This window comes from Podarcis vaucheri (assembly GCF_965113315.1).
Source record: "Podarcis vaucheri genome assembly, chromosome: 10".
Classification (NCBI taxonomy): domain Eukaryota; kingdom Metazoa; phylum Chordata; class Lepidosauria; order Squamata; family Lacertidae; genus Podarcis; species Podarcis vaucheri.
In genome coordinates, this window is record NC_138748.1 from 45,356,936 (window position 1) to 45,379,699 (window position 22,764).

The 22,764-nt window shown below is 43.5% G+C and overlaps 1 protein-coding gene across 5 annotated transcripts in view; it reads left to right on the forward strand.

Annotated features, from left to right (window-relative positions):
- The first annotated feature begins 3,233 nt into the window (after positions 1 to 3,233).
- CSNK1E (casein kinase 1 epsilon) overlaps positions 3,234 to 22,764 on the forward strand; it is a 47,571-nt gene continuing 28,040 nt past the window's right edge. For 2 of the 5 annotated variants that reach the window (XM_082240916.1, XM_082240920.1), the window contains exons 1-2: positions 3,234 to 3,402; positions 15,382 to 15,469. In XM_082240916.1, coding sequence (XP_082097042.1) covers positions 15,394 to 15,469 — 76 coding nt within the window. In that variant the 5' untranslated portion in view covers positions 3,234 to 3,402; positions 15,382 to 15,393. Of the gene's footprint in view, positions 3,403 to 3,456; positions 3,591 to 10,983; positions 11,199 to 11,466; positions 11,492 to 15,381; positions 15,470 to 22,764 lie in introns of those variants that run through there. The other 3 variants (XM_082240918.1, XM_082240917.1, XM_082240919.1) reach the window with 3 other exon arrangements.

Genomic DNA, 22,764 nt, shown 5'->3' on the forward strand with positions numbered 1-22,764 from the left:
AATCAAGACAATAAATCAAACTGAAAACCCTTCAGAGTCCTAAAGGGTCTAACATCATGGCTGGTGTTTACTGTTTCCCCTTCCCATTTTTGTTTATGCCTTATTTCAGAAATGAAGATTCATGAGATGTATCCCCTCCCCCCACAACTTTTAGTTGGTAGAATTGTAAAAATTCACTAGAAGAGTCCCAGGAGTCCCTGTTATGGGATATAGCTCTGAAATTGCCAAGGTGCTTATTTATCAGTGGACGTGATGACCCAGTTACATAATTTTGCATGCATTTCTTTTAAAAGAAGGATTTAGGAGGATGGCAGAAATTATATTCACGTGTTCCTAGGAGCAGGTGCCCTCAAATAATCCAGGGGTGCACATATGATCAACTGTGAACAAGTGAGGGGACATGACAGAGGTGTATAATATTATTCATGGCATGAATAAAGTTATAGGGATAGATTTTTCTCTCTTCCATAATCCTAGAACGTGGGGTCATCCAACCAAGCTGAATGTTGAGAGATTCAGGACAGACGTACTTTTTCACACAATGTATAGTTAAACAATGGAACTCAATTCCGCAAGAAGTTGTGACAATCACTACTTACTTGCAGGCTTTATAAGGGCATTAGGCAAATTCAGGGAGGATAAGGTGATCAGTGGCTACAATCAGGATGACTCAGTAGCGGACTGTATGCTGGGTCAGTAGCACTTGCCTGACCTCCTGATGGTTGAGTTGCTACTGCTTACCAGGGTGAGGAAGAACAAGGTGGCAGGGAAGATCAGCGCAGTGCAAATGCACCAGCAGGAGCAACAGGTTGGCTCCACCAATGCGTTCACACCATGCCAGCCTCCCCACTGCCTTGTGTTTGTCTTGTCCCTTCCTAGTAAGCAGCAATGACTCAGCTGTCAGGAGGTCAGGCAAGTGCCATTGCCCCATTATACTGTCTGGTACTGGGGTGATGACTGTATCTCCAGAATCAGAGGCGATATGACTGAGATGCTAGTTGCTGGGGAACAAAGTGTGAGAGAGAGCTAGTGATTTCTTGCTTGCAGGCTTCCCATAAGCATCTGGTTAGAACAGTATACTGGACTAGACAGGCACTGGTCTGATCCAAGAGGGCTCTTCTTTAATTCAGAATAGGAGAAACATTTTCCAAAGGGGTTGCCATGCCAGTTTGTTGCAGCAAAAGCAACAGAGAGCCTTAAGGCACCTTAAAGACTAACCCATTTATTATGGCATATAAGCTTATCTATATGCACACACAGGTTGGCGGGGTGGCATTGCAAATAGCGAGGTCAAAGGGAAATGAAACACAGAAAGTACAGACAAGGATACTTGCGCTAAACAATGGCAATTCACAAAACAGTGGCTGGTGATAACATAGACATCCTGGGCAGCTAATTAGCATGTGAATACTGATTTATAAAAACTTTATCTCAGTTCAGCCCTTAGGTGATTGGAACTGAACCTCTTGATGAATTGTAATTCAACAGCTTCAGGTTCCAGGATCCCTCTGTACAGTAATTCCTTTGTCTGAGAGGGCCCATTTTGTTTGATTGGACAGCCCCCATAGGAACATAGGAGGCTGCCTTGTACTGAGACAGATCATTGGCCCATCCAGCTCAGTACTGTGTATGGCAGAGCCGAGGAAACCGTTTGGCTCTTGTGGGTCAGATCCTTAGCAGAGCCTAGCCCGAGGGGCCAAATTTGGCATGTGGGTGATTTGACACTTGGTGACTGGCTTGCAAAAAGCTTTGTGCACTATTTTGAAGGTGATGGGCACTGGAGCCGACGCCTGCTCTATCTTGCCAATGCACACTTTCAGGTTCCAGATTTTGCAATGTCAGCTGTGCTTCTACCAGCTGTGCCTCTGCCTGTGATCACGCCGCATATCTGGGGCTAGATGGATATGGTTTGGGGAAGAGAGCCTCATGGGCCAGATGTGAGCCCAGTATTGGCCCATGGTCTGGAGGTTCCCCACCTTTGCTCTAGGGTTTCAGAGATGTCAAGTACTAAAAGTGGGACTTTCTGCATGCAAACAGAAGCTCTTCCTCCGAACTATTGCCCTTTCCTTTAACACTCCTCAGCATACTTCTGCTGGTACCCCACGGTCTGATGAAAAGCACTGGGGTACCTACAAACACTGGGTAGTAAGTGCTCACTTTATAACTAGTTCCACTACTGCCATCTCCATTTTGCTTCAGCTCCTAACTTCCTGGTAAGTACGTGACCAGAGGCTGAAACTCTTGCTCCCTTAAGAACAAGGGGTCTTCCATAAAGGGACTTCTTCAAGGTAGCAGCATAAGACGTTTAAGTGGGAGAAAACTGGTGAATTGCTCCTTATTTTCCCAGTGGATGCCTCTGAGTCTCCAAGTTGGCCTGACCGGCAATACTCCCTTTTTCTGATGATTCACAGCTGTGCAGTACTGAGACAACATATTCCACATGCAGTGGTACCTCTGGTTATGTACTTAATTCGTTCCGGAGGTCCGTTCTTAACCTGAAACTGTTCTTAACCTGAAGCACCACTTTAGCTAATGGGGCCTCCTGCTGCTGCCGTGCCGCTGCCACACGATTTCTGTTCTCATCCTGAAGCAAAGTTCTTAACCCGAGGTACTATTTATGGGTTAGCGGAGTCTGTAACCTGAAGCGTATGTAACCTGGAGCATATGTAACCCGAGGTACCACTGTACTCAGAAAGGAAGTTTACTTGAGCATTCAGCATATGAAATCGGATGTTATGGAATTAAAAGATGCTGGTCTCTAGATCATATGACCCATCAAAACCCAGCAGGTATGCCCTGAGGAGAGTTGCTAAGATGCTGAAACTGGGATTTCGGTATTATGGGATTTTGATGTGACTAGATCTTAAAGATATTTGAATTCCATGTCAGCTGGAAGGACAATTTATTTGTTGCTCCACTTTGGTAAAGCATTGTTTGGGATGGTCCAGGTTATAAACAGTGGTCCACATAGCTGACTGAAGTGCTAGGATTCACCACAGTGACATTTTGGAGGCTAGAACTATCAAACAATTCAGTAAATTTCTCAAGCGGGGGCCTAAGACAAGAGGAAGGTGGGGTGGAGGCCAAATCCATTAATTCACAGACAAACCATGAGGCAGAGATCTATTGACTGTTGCCTAACCTTCATGTCTACAAATTCACCAAGTATGACAGTTGCCATAGGGATTGTGATTGTGACTTGGAGTCGGGGGGGGGGGGGCTGTGAGCTCTATCTCAGAAAGACTCCATGATATGAAAAGTCTGGAATAGACAACTTTGCTCTGACTAAGGAACTAGGAATGTTCCAGTCCCGGCTTGGCCTTTGTTATGATGGAAGAGCTCAGATCTTCAGAAATGAGGCCACCTCACCGATTCCTCACAAATGAAGAGCCATTTTGTCAGGTGAGTGAGGCCTAAGCTACTGATGAAGTAAACTCACCCTCTATGACACCACTTAATATTGACTTGGGCAGGTAATGTTGTCCATTGCTGGTTGCTTGACAGCTTGGCTTTCTCCTAGCCTCTGAGGACTACCTAGAGTACACTGAATCCCCAAGCCCTCATTGCAGAAGATAAAAGGCTGGAGAAAGGTATCTAAGAAGCCGGGTTTAAAAATGGAAAGATTAAGAGGACAAGAAATCATTGGTCTTGGGTAGCTGAGATAGTTGAGTCTCACTCAGCTTGGCCATGAGCCAACTGTAGGCGGTGTGGAAAGAGATGGAATGTTAAATTTTATGTTTGGTGGAACTTTTATGTTTATGTAAGTTGTAAGCAGCTTTGAGATTTTTTTCCTTACAAATATAAAGCTGTATAGAGTAACATTGTGGGCATCTGTCTGTCACAAAAGACAAAAGATGTCCCTTAAGGCAGAGGGTAAAAGCAGTATAGAAATGATGATGGTAATAATAATAATAATAATAATAATAATAATAATAATAATAATAATAATAAAAAATGTCAACTCAGGTAGGATAGTGCACTATTAGTGCAGTCGTCACTGGCCGGGGGTCCTTCCCCACTAAACGTTTACAGCGGAACTCCCACCCACTGGAATTGTGTTCTTCCAGACAACCCGTGTCTTGAGCATTCACCCTTATTTGCTTACACAAAGTTTCTGTGAATGTCAGATTGTATCTGGTCTTTACTGAGCATTTGTTCCAATATATTTGCAGAGAGGTTATATGACAATGAATAGTCACTCTGATTTGCTTGTGGGGCATTTATTCAATTTGCCCTTCATTATTTGTTCATTCTGCACACTTTTCAGTGCACTGCCCATCACTTTCCTAACTACAAATAGTAAATTTTAATTTTTTTCAAGGGGATTTACTGTTCTAGGGGCAACAGAATGATTTAATTCGCTTCAGTTTCACAAATTTACTGGTATACACTTGAATCTCTTCTACAAAATACTGGGTTTGGAGGCATCCTTTGTTCAGTCACTTTTTATGGGGTATCAACATGACATCATAATCACATTGTTGTCCTCTTGTGTGTCCCCTCTCTCCCAATGTTCTTTCTATCTTTTAGATCTTAAAAAAACAGTAGTCCAACATCTCTACAGGTGTAGATCACCTTGATGCTCCTTTTCCATCCTTTTGAAGAAATGTGGTTTTGATGTGCACAATAACAAACTAGATAGATGAGCCAGTTTAGCATCATGTTAATTGTTCCCCTCTAATCTGGCACTAAAACACTTTTTAATTTACCTTTCAGAAAAGGCATTGAATTTTAGCATTTCTTTGTTAAATCTGTGTCATAGAATCATAGAATTGTGGTATTAATTATCATTAAGGTCTTCTATGAAACAAATAACTTTATTTAAACAAGCTTTCTTTAACTCCTAACTTTCTCTGAACATCCTGCTCTCTCTTTTTATACTTTCTGTGCTGAATCACTTCCCGGTAGCTGTTCCCTTAACCTGTGCCTTCCCTGTGTGTCTCCAAGTTTCTCTCCTTGACTGCTGTTCTAAGCCTCTTATTCAGTTTCACATTCTGTACATTGATATAATAATGGTGTCTTTCAAAAAGTGATGTCATTGAACATATTGACACTTACTCTTGAGTAAACATGCCTAGGACTGCAATGTTATTTTTGTTTATAAAAACACGCACACATTAATAAAAACATAATTTTATAGGTGCGTAAGATGCTGCCTTATACCCTGATTAATAAATTAGCAGCATCCAGTCTGCTACTCCTGAAATGAAGCCACATGTTGGAATTGTGGGGTGGAAATAGATATAGATCACCTGTGTGGGGTAAATAATAAAACAATTGGCTGGATCCGTAGGTCTAAAGCACAAGGCTAAACATACTCTCTATCAAGAGACTGCCCCCAGCAGTTTAAAATCACATAATTACAAACTCCAAATGCCATATTCATGTGTTATTCCATGCAGCAGCAAGTAAACACAGGCAGAAATATTTGGATACAAAATATAGTGAAATAGCTCTAAGCACGGGGGCTGAGCTTGTAAAGAACAAGTTCACACAAGTCAAGTCAGGCTTACAAAGTGATGTTAGACTGCAATTCTGTTTCAGATTTTAAGGGTGCACCAAAATGCCCTTTTATCACATTGAATTTCATGTTGATTTTGTCCCTCAATAATTTTTTTTCATGTTTCCTTCTCTCATAATTCTGAGTTAGGGCTTGTTATTGTGCAATTTTATACATGTCTACTCAGAAGCAGATTCCCATTTAGCTTAATGACAGTTACTCCCTGAGAAGTGTACACAACATTGTAGCCTTAGACTGAAACCCTAAACACAATGGGTGAATTATATTCATAGTAGACCCATTAAAATTAATGGCCGCAATTCATTTGGCTCCATGAATTTCAGTGGGTTTACTCTGAGTAGAACTTAGTTCACTGCAACCCATTTACTAGAAAGTGAGCCTCAGTGAACATATTGATGCTTACTCTTGAGTAAACACGCCTAGGGCTGCAATGTTGTTTTTTGTTTAAAAAACCTATTAATAAAGGCATAATTTTATAGCTGCATAAGACGGTGCAGGATTTCAAACAGGGGCTCTTTCAGCCCCACCTGGATATGCTGTGCATTGAAGCTGTGATCTCCTGCATACAAAGCACAGGCTGAACTGCCAGTGAGCTACCGTACATCCCATCCTTTTCCCTAGTGTTTTCCCCCACATGTCCCTCAATAAATTGATCCAGTTTTTAAAAAGTAAAAGGCATGGAGCACGAAACCTTAAGACAGGGTAGTGCAGGAGTCAGATTTAGCTTCTTGTGAAAGGAATTTGCAGAAAAAAAGTAAGTGTCCAAACTTACCATTAAAAAATTAAAGAAAAATATCTGTTTATTCCGGGCCAAGGACAAGACAACAGGCAATTAGAGGGACAATCCAAGACTGCGAACTTTTTGCCTCTTTTGTTCAATGCTGTGCAAGTCTTTGTGTTAAGTGGAGCACAGTGACAAATCTTAGGGTACAGTGTGAGTCCCTAAAACTGAATGCACGCACCTGAAAATCATAAGTTTGAAGTAAAATGAAACCATACGGTAAAAAAGAGTGGGGAAATTGATGGGTGGGGGGAAATGCACTTTTCCTTGCCTTCCTGCCAAAATCTAATGCATAGCCTTCTCAGTCTAGTCATGCCAATGGCTAGCGTTTGTCAGCAAACTTATTGAGGTCTGGTCAATATATCCTAAAGTTTGCCTAGAGCAACCCTGACACATTTACACAATTCCGTAGACTCTGCTGGTTAGATGAATGTGTTGCACAAATTAATAACAGATGGGTTTCTGGAGTTTGTGTGAGCTGCTATACTCCCATGGGCAAAAGGTGCTTAGGAACATTGGGAGGTGACAGAGTAAATTGTTGCAGCATTACTTTCCTGTAGGTGTGGCTGTAATTAATTTTGTCTCAGGCCAGCTTAGCTTGCATACGAGCCAACCAATGAGGGGTTCTGGGTGCTGATAACAGAGCCTGCTTGCTGATATCTTTAAATTACTCAAGAATCTTCTTTCTCTGCTTAAAAAGCGTAAAGCTGAGTAAAAGAAATCCAAGTGGATTCTTAGAGCTTTGTCAACACATGACATACTTGTCACCTCAGAAAACTAATGCAAAGCGCTGTGAAGAAGTCTGGAATTGTTCCAGATGTAACAGGGCAACCAAAATATCCCCATATTAGCCACTGGTGGATAGCTGGTTTTATGATGTCTTTAACATGAGTTATTTGTTGGATTGTCATGTTATGTCACAAAATGATATGGGTCACATCCACCTCACACACTGAAAGCTCAGATCTTTCCCAGAAAATCCTGGGACTCTTAGTTTCCTAGAGGTGCTGGGAAATGAAGCTCTGCAAGAGGCTTGACTACAGCTCCCAGGATTCCATGGGGAAAGCGATGTGTCTTGAGTCTTGACTGTGTTTGAAATGTCTGGTGTGAATGTCATCTTAGTATTTTGTTACTGTAATGATATCTTGATCTGCATTTTTGTTGTTCTGTTGTGAGTCACTTTCAGCATATATTTATATGGAAAAGCTGCATACAAATTTAAATATATAGCTTGACTATCAGCCTTGACATATCCTCTATGAATTTGTCAAATCCCCTTTAAAGTCATCAAAGCTACTGGCCGTGACCACATCCATGTGGCAGTGACTTTGAGGAATTAATTATGTGTGTGTAAAAAAAAATAATACCCTTTTTTGGGCTGCATTCACACCACAGTTTATTCCATTTGCCTGATGTTTCCCTAACTAGTTAATTTTTGTGTTATAGATGAACTGTCACACCACATAAAAGCCACTTCTGGAAATATAGCAGAATATAGTGCAAGTATAATATTTGTGCCCATGTTATTTGCTTCCAGAAAAAACACACATATGTAAATAACAAGGAAATGGGTGGGTGCTAAACCTTCTACAGTACAATATTTCCCCAAGTGGTTTTTACACTGTGGGAAAGCTCAAATATACTGTGGAAATTAACAATTTGGGAAACAAAATAAACATTGGGAAACAGTGTGAGTAAAGCCTTTGTCTGTCCAGTAGCCACTGCCAATCAGCTAGAATCATAGATTCTAACCTTTGAAGTTATCTAGCAAGTCCAGTCTCTTGTCTAGTGCAGGATCCGCAACACAGGGTGATACAGCAGCATCATTGACAGGTGGCTTTACAGCCATTGTGTGTAGCTATTTTCACATGTATAACACATGAAGCGGGTCCTTGACAGAGGAAGAACTTCCCTCTATCCACTTCGAACCTCAAGTGTAATTTTATAAATTTCCTAACTAATTTCATTTTTGTGTGGCTACAAGGACACCATTGTGGAATCATCACTGTACTAACACACATACACATTAGAGACCCAGGTTGAGTTTTGTCACCAGACAAAATATTAGCCACAGGCAACAGGGCTTGCTGAATCCAGACCAAGCTTTGTGTCTTCACTGGTTGTTGTTGTTTTTGTAGGAATCCTACTTTGGCCATTGATTGATTGCATTTATATCCTACCTTTTTCTCCAGGGAGCGCAAGGTGACATACATGGCTCCCCTCCCAATCCCAGGTCCTAGTCTGACACTACTCTACCGCATTGGCTTCCTCTGGCTACCACAGACTGCAGCCACTCCCAGATGCTTAGGGAAAGGGAACAAGGGTTGGGCACCTCAGCCGAATTACATGAGCATACATACGCACTCCTTGGTTTGGAAGCATGGCCAAGCTAGAACTGGAGTGACCAAGCTGAGAGAGGCTGTGTTCTAGGAAGCTACGCAGCACCTCCAGTTAAGCAAGACAAGGATGTCTTATGGCCCTAACCAGGGCAATTGCTGTATGAGAGCATACAATTGCCGTATTGTGCAATTATTTGATGATAGATGCTACCAACCTTTTTATCTGCTCTACTTTTGTTAATGGAGAGGTCACATCAACACCATACATTTAAAGCACACTTAAAGTACATGTTTTTCCCCAAAGAATTCTGGGGCAACTTGCCCCTCACAGAGCTACAACTCCCAGCACCTTTAACAAACTACAGTTCCCAGGAGTCTTTGGGAAATGTATGGTATGGATGTGACCGTAATCTCCAAGTGGTGTATAGTAAGGTTACAAAAGATACAATAAAGATACTGTAAAATCAGTTAAAGACAACAAAAATCAGAAAACTTAAATTGCTTGCTGAAATTAAGTGCCGGAAGTTCAACAGGGAGAGGGTCTGTCTGATATCACCTGGGTGGGGAATTTCACAGAACTGGATCCACAGTATTCAGGAAGTAGTAGTCATGCTTGTCTTGTGACCTTTGATCAAACACATCCAGAGAAACGTGAACCATTTCAGAACATTCATATACAGGTATGTATATGAATGATCCAAAGACTGATGGTTCTAATCAAGTAAATGTTGTTTGATAAAACTATTGGCCGGAAGATATGAGGGAGAGGAACAGCCATTTTATAAGCAATGCAAACGACAGAATGCAGCCTGAAATGTTTATGGTTTGGATTTTGTGTTTGACTTTAAGCTGAGTTTTGAAGACAAGCATACAGCCCATTCCTAAGCGAGTTTCTTGGGATGTTCCACCAAGCACCATGAGGCAGATTGAAGCAACTGCCTCAGGCAGCACATGATGGCTGCACAGACATGTCTGAGAACAAGCACTTGCAAATGGCTCAGGGTCCAATAAGTAAACAAAAGCAAATAAATGTTGTAATGAGTCTAGAGTGTTAAAAATATTTTGGTGTGGAGACTTGAAAGAAACATCTCACATTCTCCAGAATACAGTGGTACCTCAGGTTAAGTACTTAATTCGTTCCGGAGGTCCGTACTTAACCTGAAACTGTTCTTAACCTGAAGCACCACTTTAGCTAATGGGGCCTCCTGCTGCCGCCGCACCGCCAGAGCACGATTTCTGTTCTCATCCTGAAGCAAAGTTCTCAACCTGAAGCACTATTTCTGGGTTAGCGGAGTCTGTAACCTGAATCGTATGTATCCTGAAGCGTATGTAACCTGAGGTACCACCGTACAGGCTGGATGTTATGCAAAGCAAGCCACAATCTTGAGATTTTAGGAAACACAGGAGGCTGCTTTACACTGTGTTAGAGGCCTTTCGTCTTTGCAGCTCAGCACAATGACCTGTGCTGACAGGCAGCAGTTCTCCAGGGTTTTAGACATGGGTCTCTCTCTCCCAGCCCTACCCCCTGGAGATGCTGAGGGTTGATCCTGGGACCTTCTGCATGCAGTGCAGATGCTGTCCTACTGAACACTGCCCTTTGTTGTTTGAGGGATACTTCCAGCTGGATCCTGTGCATGTTTGGCTTGGTAGGAAGTCTTAATGGGATTTACAAAAAGAAAACGTGTGGAAGTTTTGGCTGTTAATGCACTAACTACATTGGGCCATGCTTTAGGACTATAAGCTCCCACATCTCAGCCCTTTGTCCAGAGTGCGCAAAATATAACTTTTCTGATCTTGAGGTGTTTATCTGTCTGTGGATTATGGATTTGCTAAAAAGCTTTGAGCTGTGCAACCGAGCTGGATGCTTTGGCCGCCTACCCAGAAAGTTAGGATGAGCTCAGCTTCCCCTCCAGCTTAATATGTGCAGAAGCTTGCAGCCTCTCTTGTCCTGAGCCGAGCAATGGGCGCCTTTTCGTTTACCTAGATGAGAGGCATTTGGCGGCCGTTCTTCTGGATTCCGCGCAACGCGATAGCGATGCACTGCGGTGCAGGTGTGAGCTAGACAGCTGCTAACAACTTTCACAAAATTGCGCCGGTACATATTTTTTGGGGATGGGTAGCGGGTCATTTCAGAACCCCCGTCCCCCGCGCGTTTATTTCCCCCCCCCCCCTCAAAAAAAGCGGTTGCCAGCGTGGGCGACCAGGAAGCCCTCGCAAAGCAAGAAGCAACAAAAACAAGCCGCTGCCCCTTTAAACCTCCGAGGGAGGGCCCAGGGCTTTGTAGGATGACATCAGTGGGTTTGGCCCTGAGACTCAATGGAAACTCAATGAGCGAGAGCCTCGGCTGTACACACACCGAGGGAGGCTGGAGGGGAAGGAGGGAGGCAGCTGAGCAGGCAGAGCGCAGAGAAGGAGGAAGCGGCGGCGGCGGCGGCGGCGGCGCTCAGAGCTGGCTACGGCCGCCTTTCCCAATCCTCCGTCATCCTTCCTTCCCCGGCGCCTTTCCTCCCTGACAGCCCCGGGAGCAGAAGCGGCAGACAGGCTCCTTCCAGGCGGGGTGAATATTGTGGGGATCTGGGCAGGTTTTGGGGTGCAAATACGGGGGGAAAGGCGGCCCCTCCGTCCCTTTGTTTTTTCTGCTGAGAGAGGAGGATAAGGCGGCGGGGGGGGAGGGGGAAGAGGCTCTCGCTCGCTCACACACAACGCGCACATACACAGCACAACACAACGCACACTTACACAACACGGCGCACACAAGGCTGGGCTGGCATAGGGCTGGGGCCCCCCCGTGGAATTTGGTGACAGGCGAAGGAGGAAGCTGTAACCGAAACGGGGGGACGACAACAAAAGGCTCGTTTTCTCTCTCTCTCTCTGTGTGTTTTAATTTTTGACGGAGACAAAGGATTATGCAGGCATCTTTCTCCCCCCCCCCCCATTCCCGGCTTCACTTTCGGAAGGACACATTGAGGGGCTCCTGTATCGCTTCTCCCCCCCCCCGTTCCTCCCCCCCCCTTTGCTGTCTACATGCAGAAATGGCTCCACTATATATATATATTTAAATTTTACTGAGTGTTAGGCTCAACCTAATGTTCAAGTCTGTCTGTGTGTGTGTGTGTGTGTGTGTTTGTTTTTGAGAGGAGGGGGTGATTGCTGTTGCTTCTCCCCCCCCCCTTTCTCCCTTTTCGTTTCCTATACTTAACATCTGTGTATGGCTTCACAAACAATTGGTAGTGAGTAACGGGTATCTCTCATTTCTCCTCTCTCCCCCCCCCCTTGGCTCCAACCTTTGGCTGTTTGTGAGGGGTTTTTTGGGGGTGGGGGGGACACCAATAGTAAACACTGTTGAATTTCTAAAAAGGTTATATTTGACAAATAGGGTGGGTATTGTGAGGTGGAGGGGGGAGGAAGTGGCTGTTGTTGTAAATCACTATCTCCTTTTGTGCACTGGGAAGGTTCGGTATTGTAGGGAGGGGGGTGAAGAGGGGGGCAAGATCTCACCCCCACCCCCACATCTTTTCTGAAATGTTGCTTCTTTGTACCAGCTCAGGGATTTGTAATGAGGATTGCATAGTAAATAGAAGTTTTGCTGCTATTTCTGCTGCCTAATTCTCATTCCTCGCTGCATTATTCTCCCCCCTCCCTATTTTATAAGATGCTTCTGGCGCTGGAAGAGGGTGATTTAATTTTAAGTTATACTTGTGGCTGAGTGTTGAGATGATCTTATCAGTTTTTATCTTCCTTTTAATGCTTGCATTTGTTGTGTGTGGTTGATCTGCCTTCTTTAGCTCCTTTTCTTTTTTGGTAACTGCTCTGAAGGGAAATGGAGAGGAAAGAGAGGAGGAAGCAAATATCTCTGTTGTGGCACATTGCTTTTTAGAAAAGTATTGCTATATTTGTGTGCACACTCCTGTTCCCCCAATCCTTTGAAGCTGATATGGAATACCACCCCCCCCCCAATTCCTCAAACCCAGAAGCATCCATTATATATCTGGTCAGCTCTCGCACAGTGTGGCCTACTGTAGTCCTCGATGCATCCTTGATTTCTAGCAAATCAAGTAAATCTGGTATGGAAGTCCTCTTGTTTACAATAATTGCTTGTGGGGGGGGGTTGCCTATGCTGTACTGTAAAGTGCTGAATGCCAGATGTGTGGGGCCTGCTGTGTGTTTGCACACATATTTTTATTATATGATTGCATTTACATAATGTAGAGTAGGTTTGTGTGTGGTGCTGATTCGAATACAGCTTTCTAGAATGTGTGTGTGTGTGAGAGAGAAAGAGAGAGAGAGAGAGAGAGAGAGAGAGAAAAAAGTGGCTATTAATATAGTATAAGCATCCACTCATGCAGAGTATATGCATTAGAGTGTGTGGGAGTCTTTCTAGTTTCACGAAGAGGGAATTCTTGGCTGGCATCTTGACTGCCTAGGGCTGTTGCTCTAGTTTGAGGAAGGCCATAGAGTTGGCTTAATTCCTTTCTGTCTCTCTGGATGGAGGAGGTGAAGGCCTGAGAGTTTGGAGAGAAACTGATGTGGTAGCAGGGTGGGTGGGTAAGTGTTCCCATCCCCAGCACCTGGAAGCAATTCCTAAGGTGACTGGTTGATTTGTTGTTGCCCTTGGCATGAACTGGTCTTGCTGCCTTCTCCGAACCCTCTGTCCAAAGCATTGCTTGCCTTATTAATGTTCCAATCATACGCATGCTTACTAGGAAGCAAGTCTGATAAAACTGGAGGTACTTAGGTGTGTGCTTCATTATTCTCTTTATGAAAGAGAAATTGGGAGATCTCCGCCCCCCCCTTGAACAACATCTGCTTTTTAAGAAAATGAGTTTGAAGGCCAGTCAGCTGTAAAGCTGTGTGGGGTACTTCCGAATTAAGCCCCAATGTTCTTGCAGGAAGTTAAAAGGTCACAACTAACTGCAAACCACAGTGAGCAGCTGGGCTCCTGTTTGCTTGAGCCCAGTGCTGTCCTGAGTGAAATGGGTTACTAGCTGCTGATACGCCGGTCCCTACTTCTGCCTGTCCTCTTGGGTTATGTGTTGAAGAGAGCTGGCAGAGAAACCTAGGAAACTCCTAACCTTTAGGGATCAAGCATCTCCAGAGTAACTTCTGAAAACTGCTGGCTCCTTCCGGTTCGTGTGTCACCAGTGTTTATAGGAATAAAAAAATCTTATCTTGTATTGAGAGCAAGTTAGAGTATGAGTCAAATGTATATGCAGTTACATTCCTAGTTTAATTGGGGTAGTGGAAGGGATCAATCCTATCTTCTTGCTTGAATATAACCTCTTGATTCCTGTTTGTTCCCCAGGGCTGTACTTCAGTTGTGTATTCTGCTTGAATTTTAAGACAAGAGAATAACTCTGTATTCCTTGCAGATTAACAATCCTGCATGCTTGGGTACATGTTTTAGCAGGGACTTTGCCTTCTGTTGTGCTTTGAGTAATTGGAACTGGGTATTTAGGGTTCATGATGCCCTGTTAAAGCTTACAGTGAAATGTGTGCCTTTAAGCTCCACCACTTCTCTTTTTGCAGTACATGATTAGTTTGGATATGACTAGAACTCCGCTTTACTTTGCTTATTCTGGCATATTGTAGACCTTGGGGTGCAGCAGAAAGGAAGCTGTAGACTCCATCAAGCGAAAGGACCCCCGTCTGCTTAATCCTTGCCTGTTCTTTCAAGCAGTCTACCCACCCAGGAGAGCAAAGCCTGCATACAGTACATTAATAAATATGCATTACATAAATTAACCATACAGCAGCATCCTTTAAAAAGAGCCACAGTCTTTCAAACAGATCCACGTTACTGGAACAGTGGTGGGGCGGGCAGAAGGAGACAGGAGAAACACAAGATGGTGGTCTTCTGGGAGAGGATATTGCTGGGAGTCTCCAGAACAACATTTGGCACAGGCCTAAAGGAAGAAGTTGGCATGCATGGCTGAAGTGAAGGTGGTAGTGCTGGGGTTTGGATGGATCTCTCCTGTTCATGAACGTGATGTGTGGAAACATATGGTGTGCCTAGTGTCAAATGTGGCATGCAGATGTGAACCTTGGGCCCAGTAACTGGTTGTGAACCATGTGATTGAGGAATTTGTCCTGTACTACCATGCTACTGCCCAGAAGGAAAGCGAAGCAGAGTAGAAATGTTATGAGCCCCAAATCCCAGTTCATTGGAATGCATGCCAGGTGTAGGGTTCTGGCTTATCCTTGAGAGGGGTTCACTTTCTCCACCATAAAGTTCTTTGCTATACATTTTGTTTTAGCCAGAGACCCACATCCTGGTTCCAAGTGTGTTTTATGTTCAAGTCTGTCTCACTGAGGCTTTTTTCTAGGTAATGTTGCAGCCAAAGTTGGCCTTTCAGTCAAGGTTACTTTAGGTGACTGGTTTGGTTGAACTGTTACTTCACCACATTTTCTGAATGCCCCCCAGCCTGGAAAAAAACCTGTTAAGAAATATCAGACTACTGTTTACTAAATTGAAGGTTTTACTATGACAGTGAGAGAGTCCCAAGGGTTTAGGCAGCAAAACTGGACCCAAAAACTTTAATTGAAGAAGGAATAAACCAGGGGTAGGAGCCTCCTGATGTTGCTGAACTCTCATCACTTATAGCAAGCATAGCCAGTGGCCAGGGTTGATGAGGAGTTCCCCACACCAGAAATAAATATTGGGTCTCTCATATGGTAGCTGAATGTGTTGACTTAGGTCATCTTTCTAATCTTACCCTGTATGTCCTCTGTTTTATTCCCAGAGCAACTGAATCATGGAGCTTCGAGTGGGGAACAAGTATCGGCTGGGAAGAAAAATTGGTAGTGGATCCTTTGGAGATATTTATTTGGGTGAGTTTGTCCTAACTGTAGGAATGCATCTTCTAATAGCTTAGAACATTTTGGAATAGTGAGCTGGTGTGTGTTGGTTCTTATGTGTTTCTTCAGCCTTGTATTCTCCTCTTAACTAAGGAGGCTAAGGGCCAGAGGAAAAACAACTCCTTTAGACAGAGACTGGGGGGACATACTCTTTTTATCTGATGCCTGGAATTCATACTATTTTTAAAAATTGAGGTGTGGTAAGATTTCTGTACTACTGTAAAGGCGGCAAGCATTTCTCACAGGGCTTCTGTTCCTGGCCCCTGCAGTCGTGTCGGTGGAGCGCGTATAAATGTGCCCCCCTTTTCCCTCTTCTGGGTCCAAAAGGACCGTGCATTGGTGATTGTGCCAATTGGATGCACCTAAAATAGTCGCCACCTGTATTCATTAACAAAGATGGTGGTGGAAGTTCTCAAGCTGCAATATGTTCAGCACTGTATAACAGTCTGACCTAACCTGGTGCTTTCCAGATGTTCTGGACTTCAACTTTCATCAGTCAGTAAGAGTTGTCAATGCTCGGGGATAATTGTGGTTGTCCAACAACATCTAGAGGACATCTGGTTGGGGAAAGGTGCTATAAAATCTTGTATCTGTTTTTTGGATTTTGTATATAAAGTACATGTTTGTTATTTTATGAACATTTATAACCAGCTGAATATAAAAGTATTCAAGCAGTGTATAAAACATGATATATAAAAGCAACAATGTTTTCTTTAATCTCCACATTATAATAATAATGGTAAAGTCAAAATAGTTGGTACAGGTTTCAGCTTTCAACAACCTGATGGATTACTTAGATCAGAGTCCTTGCTGGTAGCGCCATGTCTAGCAAAGCTAGGGCAAATGAAATGGGTCTTTAAAAAGATGTCTAAAACAAAGAAAAGAAAAGGCAACACTTATGGCAAAAGGAAGAGTGCCAGGGTAGTGGTGTTGCTACCAAATGATGGTCCATAAGACATGGTGCTACTGGTAAGGAATCCTCAGATAAAGAAATCTAGCAGGTCTGTGTATATGGGCAGGTGGTTTTCAGGTAACCTTGTTTTAAAAACCTTTATATCCACGTAACCCTTCTACTGCAAGGTATTCAAGATAGCTTATAATCCAAAGCAATCAGTTAACAAACACACCACACAACAATGGAAATGGCAGCAGCAAAATAGGCAGGCAAGAAACATCAATGACATGTTAATGGCCGAAAAGTTGTGAGAGTACTGGGACTTGACATCTAAAAAAAAGAAGGCGAAGTATCAAATGTGGGTCTTCCTGCAGAAAATAAGCCCTGCCCTTAGTCTCAGCTCACCTGTCCCCTTTGACAGTGGGAGCACCCAGTTCAGGACTGTAGGTGTTACGCTGTGTTGCGTGCGTTTGTTCCCTAATTGGGAAGCCCTTTTTGCTAGCTTGTGGCAACTAGGCTACGAAGCTGGCTGCTTTCGGGAAAACTGGCTTGTGTGACAAAACGTACTTTGTCACTCTGCTGTGTTGCACATCCCTGGTGTAGAGTATGCTTGCAAGGTTATGACAATGGCGGTCTTAAGGATTCCTCCTCCTATATGTCTCATGTAGTTCTGATCACTGAGGGTGTGCGAGGGCCAGAGAAAAGAATTCAAATGCTTACCTCCTGTATTTCTCTGATTGGGAAGGGGGAGATTCTTTTAGGATACCCCTTAGGTTATGAATTGGGGGGGGGGTGCTTGCCTTTTTTCTTTTTTTTACTTTTGAGGATGGTGGACTTAATTATGTTTGTCAGTGCTTTGGCTTATTTTTATACTGCCAGGCTTCATGTCTTCCTCTTGACAACCCAGGGATCTCTTCTCATAATCAGTCCAAACTATCTATTGTTCTGAATGACCCTACCTTTTTGTGTGTGTGGGAATATATAAAAAAATTAAAAAATTGTCCAGTAGCACCTTAGAGACCAACTAAGTTTGTTCTTGGTACAGTATTAGCTTTCGTGTGCATGCACACTTCTTCAGATACACTGATACAGAAGTCACCAGACCCTTATATATAGTGGGAGGGTGGGGTAGGGGTTTTTTGTGTGTGTGTGTTCACTTAATGGTGTGCCTAGAGGTAAATAAAAAGTCCTAGGTGCGGCTTCCCTTCCCAGGGCTGCATCCGAAAGGGCTACCCTCTGAGTGATCTGTAAGGTGATGCCTCTGCATGCATAGCTTCTGTGTAGCATGTAAGCTGGCTTTCCCAGCTTCTAGCAGGGTGTCACATTGCAACCTCCCATCTCCAGTTTCCACTCTGGCATTGCCACAAGATTTGCCAGCCCCACTGTTTCCCAGATTCCTCCTCTTGAGTGTGGTTGCTTTGTGTTGTTTTCTTCTGAGCTGCCCTGCCTTAGTTTTCCAGCGTAAACCTTCCATTTTCTGCTTATTTTATTGATATATTTATATATATTCAGATTTTTATAAGCTGCTTTTCCACCTAAAAGAGTCCTCAAAGTGGCAGGTGACAATGCAGTTATTAAGGATACAACTAAATTAAAACAATACAAATTAGCCTGTGTTGTCATCCTTCTGGCTGTGTTTTGAGTCCTCCTGTGGGTGGATCTTAATACTGGGCCTGTGGTCTTTGCCCACTGGAAAATCCTGTTCCTCTCTGACACCATGGAAATGGGATTGTTTGATTTTAAAATTTTATATCCTCTTCATTTTACTTAAAAACAAATGAAAAGTGTAAAAAACAATATTTTTAAAACCCAATTTGTTATGGTATTGAGTGTGGTGGATATGGTGTCTCTGGCTCTATCCTTCTATGCTTAGGCCTGTTAACTTGTACCCCATCTTGTCACCTTTTCCTTTGACTATTTATTTCCAAGATTCTGGTTTCCACTTGTCAAAAGCCCTCTGCTCCAACTGGATATCTGCCATACCTATTTAGCAACCAAACTTGTATTTCTCTCTCCTTCCAAGGTCTCAGGGTAGTTTTCTCACGCTATCCCTTTTTACCCTGTGAAGTAGTCTAGCCTGCAAGTGATTTTGTCTAAGCTTTGTGGCCCCGCAAGGATGCAGCTTTCTCTGTGTCTGCAGAGTATGGTTTGGACCATACTTGCAGTGGGGTTTTCTGATCTACTCTTTTAATGAGGTTCTGGAAACGGATGTGACATAAAGTGACATGGATTTTAAAAGCAGTTCCCCCCACAATAGTAGTATCTAATAATAATAATAATAATAATACCCTATATGTTTGTGTGCCTAATAATTGATGCAAATTGTTTTCAAAATACCTTTGAATGAAGCAGGATATGAACATTTAAATTGGGTGTTGAGTCTGTCTGTGCTGGGAGAGCCACAGGTTCCTAACTCCCGCCAGGTCTCATGGCCAGTGGTCATGGATGATGCGACTTAAGTTCAACATCTGGAGGGCCACAGGTTCTCCACCACTGGCTTAAATAAACAAACACAACTTTGAACCCAGGTCCCTCTGGTCCAAGCCCTATGTTTTTCCAACTGCATCCAACTGGACTAGCTTTTTCTTAAACCTGAAAGAAGACCCCCACCCACCTAACAGGCTACTTCAGCAAGAGCCGTTGGGCCCTATTCTGCTTGCACCTTGAATGCCTGCTGATTTCCTTCATCGCCTCTGAAATGTTCATCCATCCCTTTTATTCACAGCCCGGTATTGGTTGTATATTTTTGTTTGCAAGCCCTTGCTTACAAAGTACTTCCATGGTCTGTTGTGCATCAGTTAGGAACTTGCTGCTACGGTGTTCAGTAATATGTAATTTGTAGTTATCAATTGATTATGGTAATTTGGTAGCACTTTGCTGGCAGCTACATATTTTTTAGCTTTTTCTGCTATTCCAGAACTGGTGCACAGGTGGGGAGCTACAATATTTATTGCCTGTATTTTAAGTTCAGCCTTTGGTACAGGGTTGACAGGCTTCAAGCAAGGGATGGTGGTCACTGACACTGCACATATAGTGGTTGTACTGCAAATGCATGATTGCTTCTAAGATGAGGGTCAGCAAGTATACTTTGGGCACTGCCATGTTGAACGTAGAGATGAAGCAAGGTGCAGTGTGCCCTCTAGGAATAAAGATGGCAGAACTGTCCATCCCTTTTTCTTGCAGTTGTGAAAGTATGGGCATAGGCAAAGATGGAATATGTCTGGCTTGAAGCCTTTGCAATTTTGCAGTATAAGATAAACACTGCATATTCTTGATTAGGAGTATTTCATTATAGTTTTTCTGTTAAGTAACAGACTCTTAAGTGATGGCAGCTTGTTTTTTCATTCCTCCTATTTTGAATTTTGTGGCGCTGCTCAAGTGATGGGGGGCACCAGTTCTCTGGCCAACCATGAGTTTTGGAAAGCTTCAAAAATTGATGTCTGATGGGCTGGTGTATTTAATCCTTCCCAAGATCCAGTAGCCATTCAATAGTTTCATCTCAATGTCAACATGAGCGGATTTGAAAACGTCTCAGTCAGCTCAGCCCCCACTGTTCTTTCTCTCCACTTGCATCCTTCCTCTTGGTCTTTCCACCTTTTTTATTTCTCTGTCCAATAAGTGCCAAGTGAAGTGTATTTCATTAAATGAAAGCACTTGTATTTCCTACCCCACCACAAAATAACTGAAAGCGAAGTAGGTAAATCAAAAATTGGCTGGCTGCTTCTGCACATGCCAACCACCATGTGGATTTATTGAAATTGTGCTCTCAGGATGCCAGCCCAGTTGTGCAAATCAGACTGGAGTGACTTACCCCAGAGGGAGGTTGCTTGTTGCTTGGCAGGCCTGGTATTGGAAAAAAGAGCATTGGAGATCAGGCCGAGAGACTGGGGTGTCCTGGACTAGACACCCTATAAGCCTCTTTTGCATTCTATGATTCTGTAATTCAATGGCTTTTATAAACACACGTCTGGAATGTGGAGACTTTGCTTTCTGTTGTGAAGACTGTTTGGTTTGGGAGGCTCAACTGAGCAACACTGCTGAACCAATGGGGTGTGTGTGTGGGGGGAGAGGTGGGTGATCCTGAACACAGTAACTGCTTGGGAGGGGTGTGTGTGTATTGCCATTGGATCCAGAGGGAGAACTTTTATCTGCAGGAGTTGCTACAGGTTGGAATAGAGATTTTTCTCCATCAGACACGGAAGGCTGTTTGGCAAAGCAGGGCATGCTGGGTAGCTGGTGGTCTCTGCTTGGACAGTTCCTGATGGCAGGCCCCTCCCTCGGAGGGAGGGGGTGCGTTCCCTTTGTTTCCTAGCTAGTTAACTCTCTCTCTCCCTGCCTGACTTCACCCATCTGCTCCATTCCCATCCTTTTCTTTCGCCGCTCGGTAACAAAAAATGACAGGGAGGAAAGGTGGTGGCAAAATGTCGTTCTGCTCTTAGGGGTGTGTTGAGTGTATTTATGTGCCCCCAACAAGTCCATGCATCTAAATTTTCCAAAAGGGTCCCTCGTGAAGACTGTCATTTTCACTTAGGCTGGTGGCATCAGTCTTTTTGTAAGACTTTCTCCTTCATGCCACCCCCACCTCCCCACATTTGAGCAGTTTGAAACAAATGGATTTTGAAGTACGCGGCCCACACGATTGAATGAGACAGGGGGTGGATGCTGCGTAGGATTGTTGATGATTTCCAGATTTCTCAGATCACTGAAGCATAAGGTATTGGAAGCATTTGTATCTATATGGAATGAGGCAAAGGAACGGGATTGCTTCTAACTACCCTTTGTTGTCTTGGCTGCTTCATAATCTTATTTGTAATAGCAAAGGCATGATTATGATTGGATATGGTTTCCTGGGGATTTATCTCGTATGGGGACGGTGCCTGGTGTTCACTTGACTCTTCCTTCTGTGTTTGAACAATGAGGTGGGGATTATGGGATGGGCTGGGGAAAGACAGGAGAGCAATGGAGGGAGTTGCAGGTAAAGTAAGGCGGTTGGGGGTTCAGGAAAAGGCTGGCTGAAGAACTGGGGTTTGAGGAGGAACCTAAATGGAAATAAGCTTTATAAATGAGCCTTAGGTATAAGCACCAGTATGGTTAAAGACCTGGGTATAAAATGAGGAGAAGTATGCTATTTTCATTTTTAATGTAGTCTTTGTTTTTGAAAGCATTTCTGACTTTTAGCAGGCAAGTGGTTATTTATCATTACATTTATATCCCACCTTTACTGCAAAGAAGATCAAAGTGACACACAAAAGTTTCCCCTTCTCTCCATGTTACCTTATCAACAATCGTGTAGGGCAGAATTACACTGAGAAACTGTGATAGTGAACTTCGTGGCTGGGTTCAGGATTTGAACCCAGATCTCCCAGATTCTTGTCCAACACTTTAACCACTACTCCAAATAGGTAGAGTTCTTGTACTCTGAGCTGCATTAAATTCAGTCTTCTTCTTACCTTGTTCTCTGGTGTAGGCAGCAGGGGCTTCTGTCATGCATAACTGGATGGGACCAGGAAGATTTTGGACTTGGCTATGAAAGAAAGTTGGGTCTTTGCTCATGCCTGCTGCCTTTTGTATTGTCCACGCTGCTCTGGGCTCCTTGACTGAGCAGTCCAGAGACAAAACCACTCCAAAGAATGAATGCTACATATATACGTAGAATGTATGAGTGAGATAATGACACCACCTCCTGTTGTGGATTTGACTTGTGAGGCTTTTTAAATATGTTATCCTCCCCGTATGCTCTGCTGCCCTAAAAAAAAAATCTAATTAGTGAGTCACAGCCTAAAATACAGTTTTTAGGAAAAGGTAGGCAGCTTATGTAGTAGTAGTAGTAAGATGTTGGTGAGGATTGCTAAATAAGCAGTTTGCATACAACTTGTGTTGGGGAAGGACCCCCATGGCATGAGGACAGAGCACTATGCTTTGTATGCGCAAAGGTACAGTTGCTCACACTGGTATCTCCAGGAGGGAAAAAAGAGGTTTGGTTAGCAGGTGATTGGAAAGAAAGCTCAGCCTGAGTCTCTAGAGAGCTGCCTGCCATTTCAGAGCAGACAAAGCTGGGCAAAATGGACCAATTAGCTGGCCTGGTCTAGAGCAGCTTTCTACATTCTGCTTACAGATTCTTTCGAGGTAGAGGACTATTTTGAATGGCTGCTTGGAAAAAGCCAGGTACCCCCCTTTCAAGATGTGTGTGAGGCCTCCAGCCTAAAGGAGAGGCATCTTGATACAACTTCTCACATGGCATTCTCAATACTGCCTTAACACTTGTAGGATTCTAGACCAGCTTACAAAAATACCTTGCGTGTGGCCACTGATGTTATAAATGGATGCCATTTTTCCTGAGTCTGCAGACGACAGACCTGAAGCTGTGACTCAG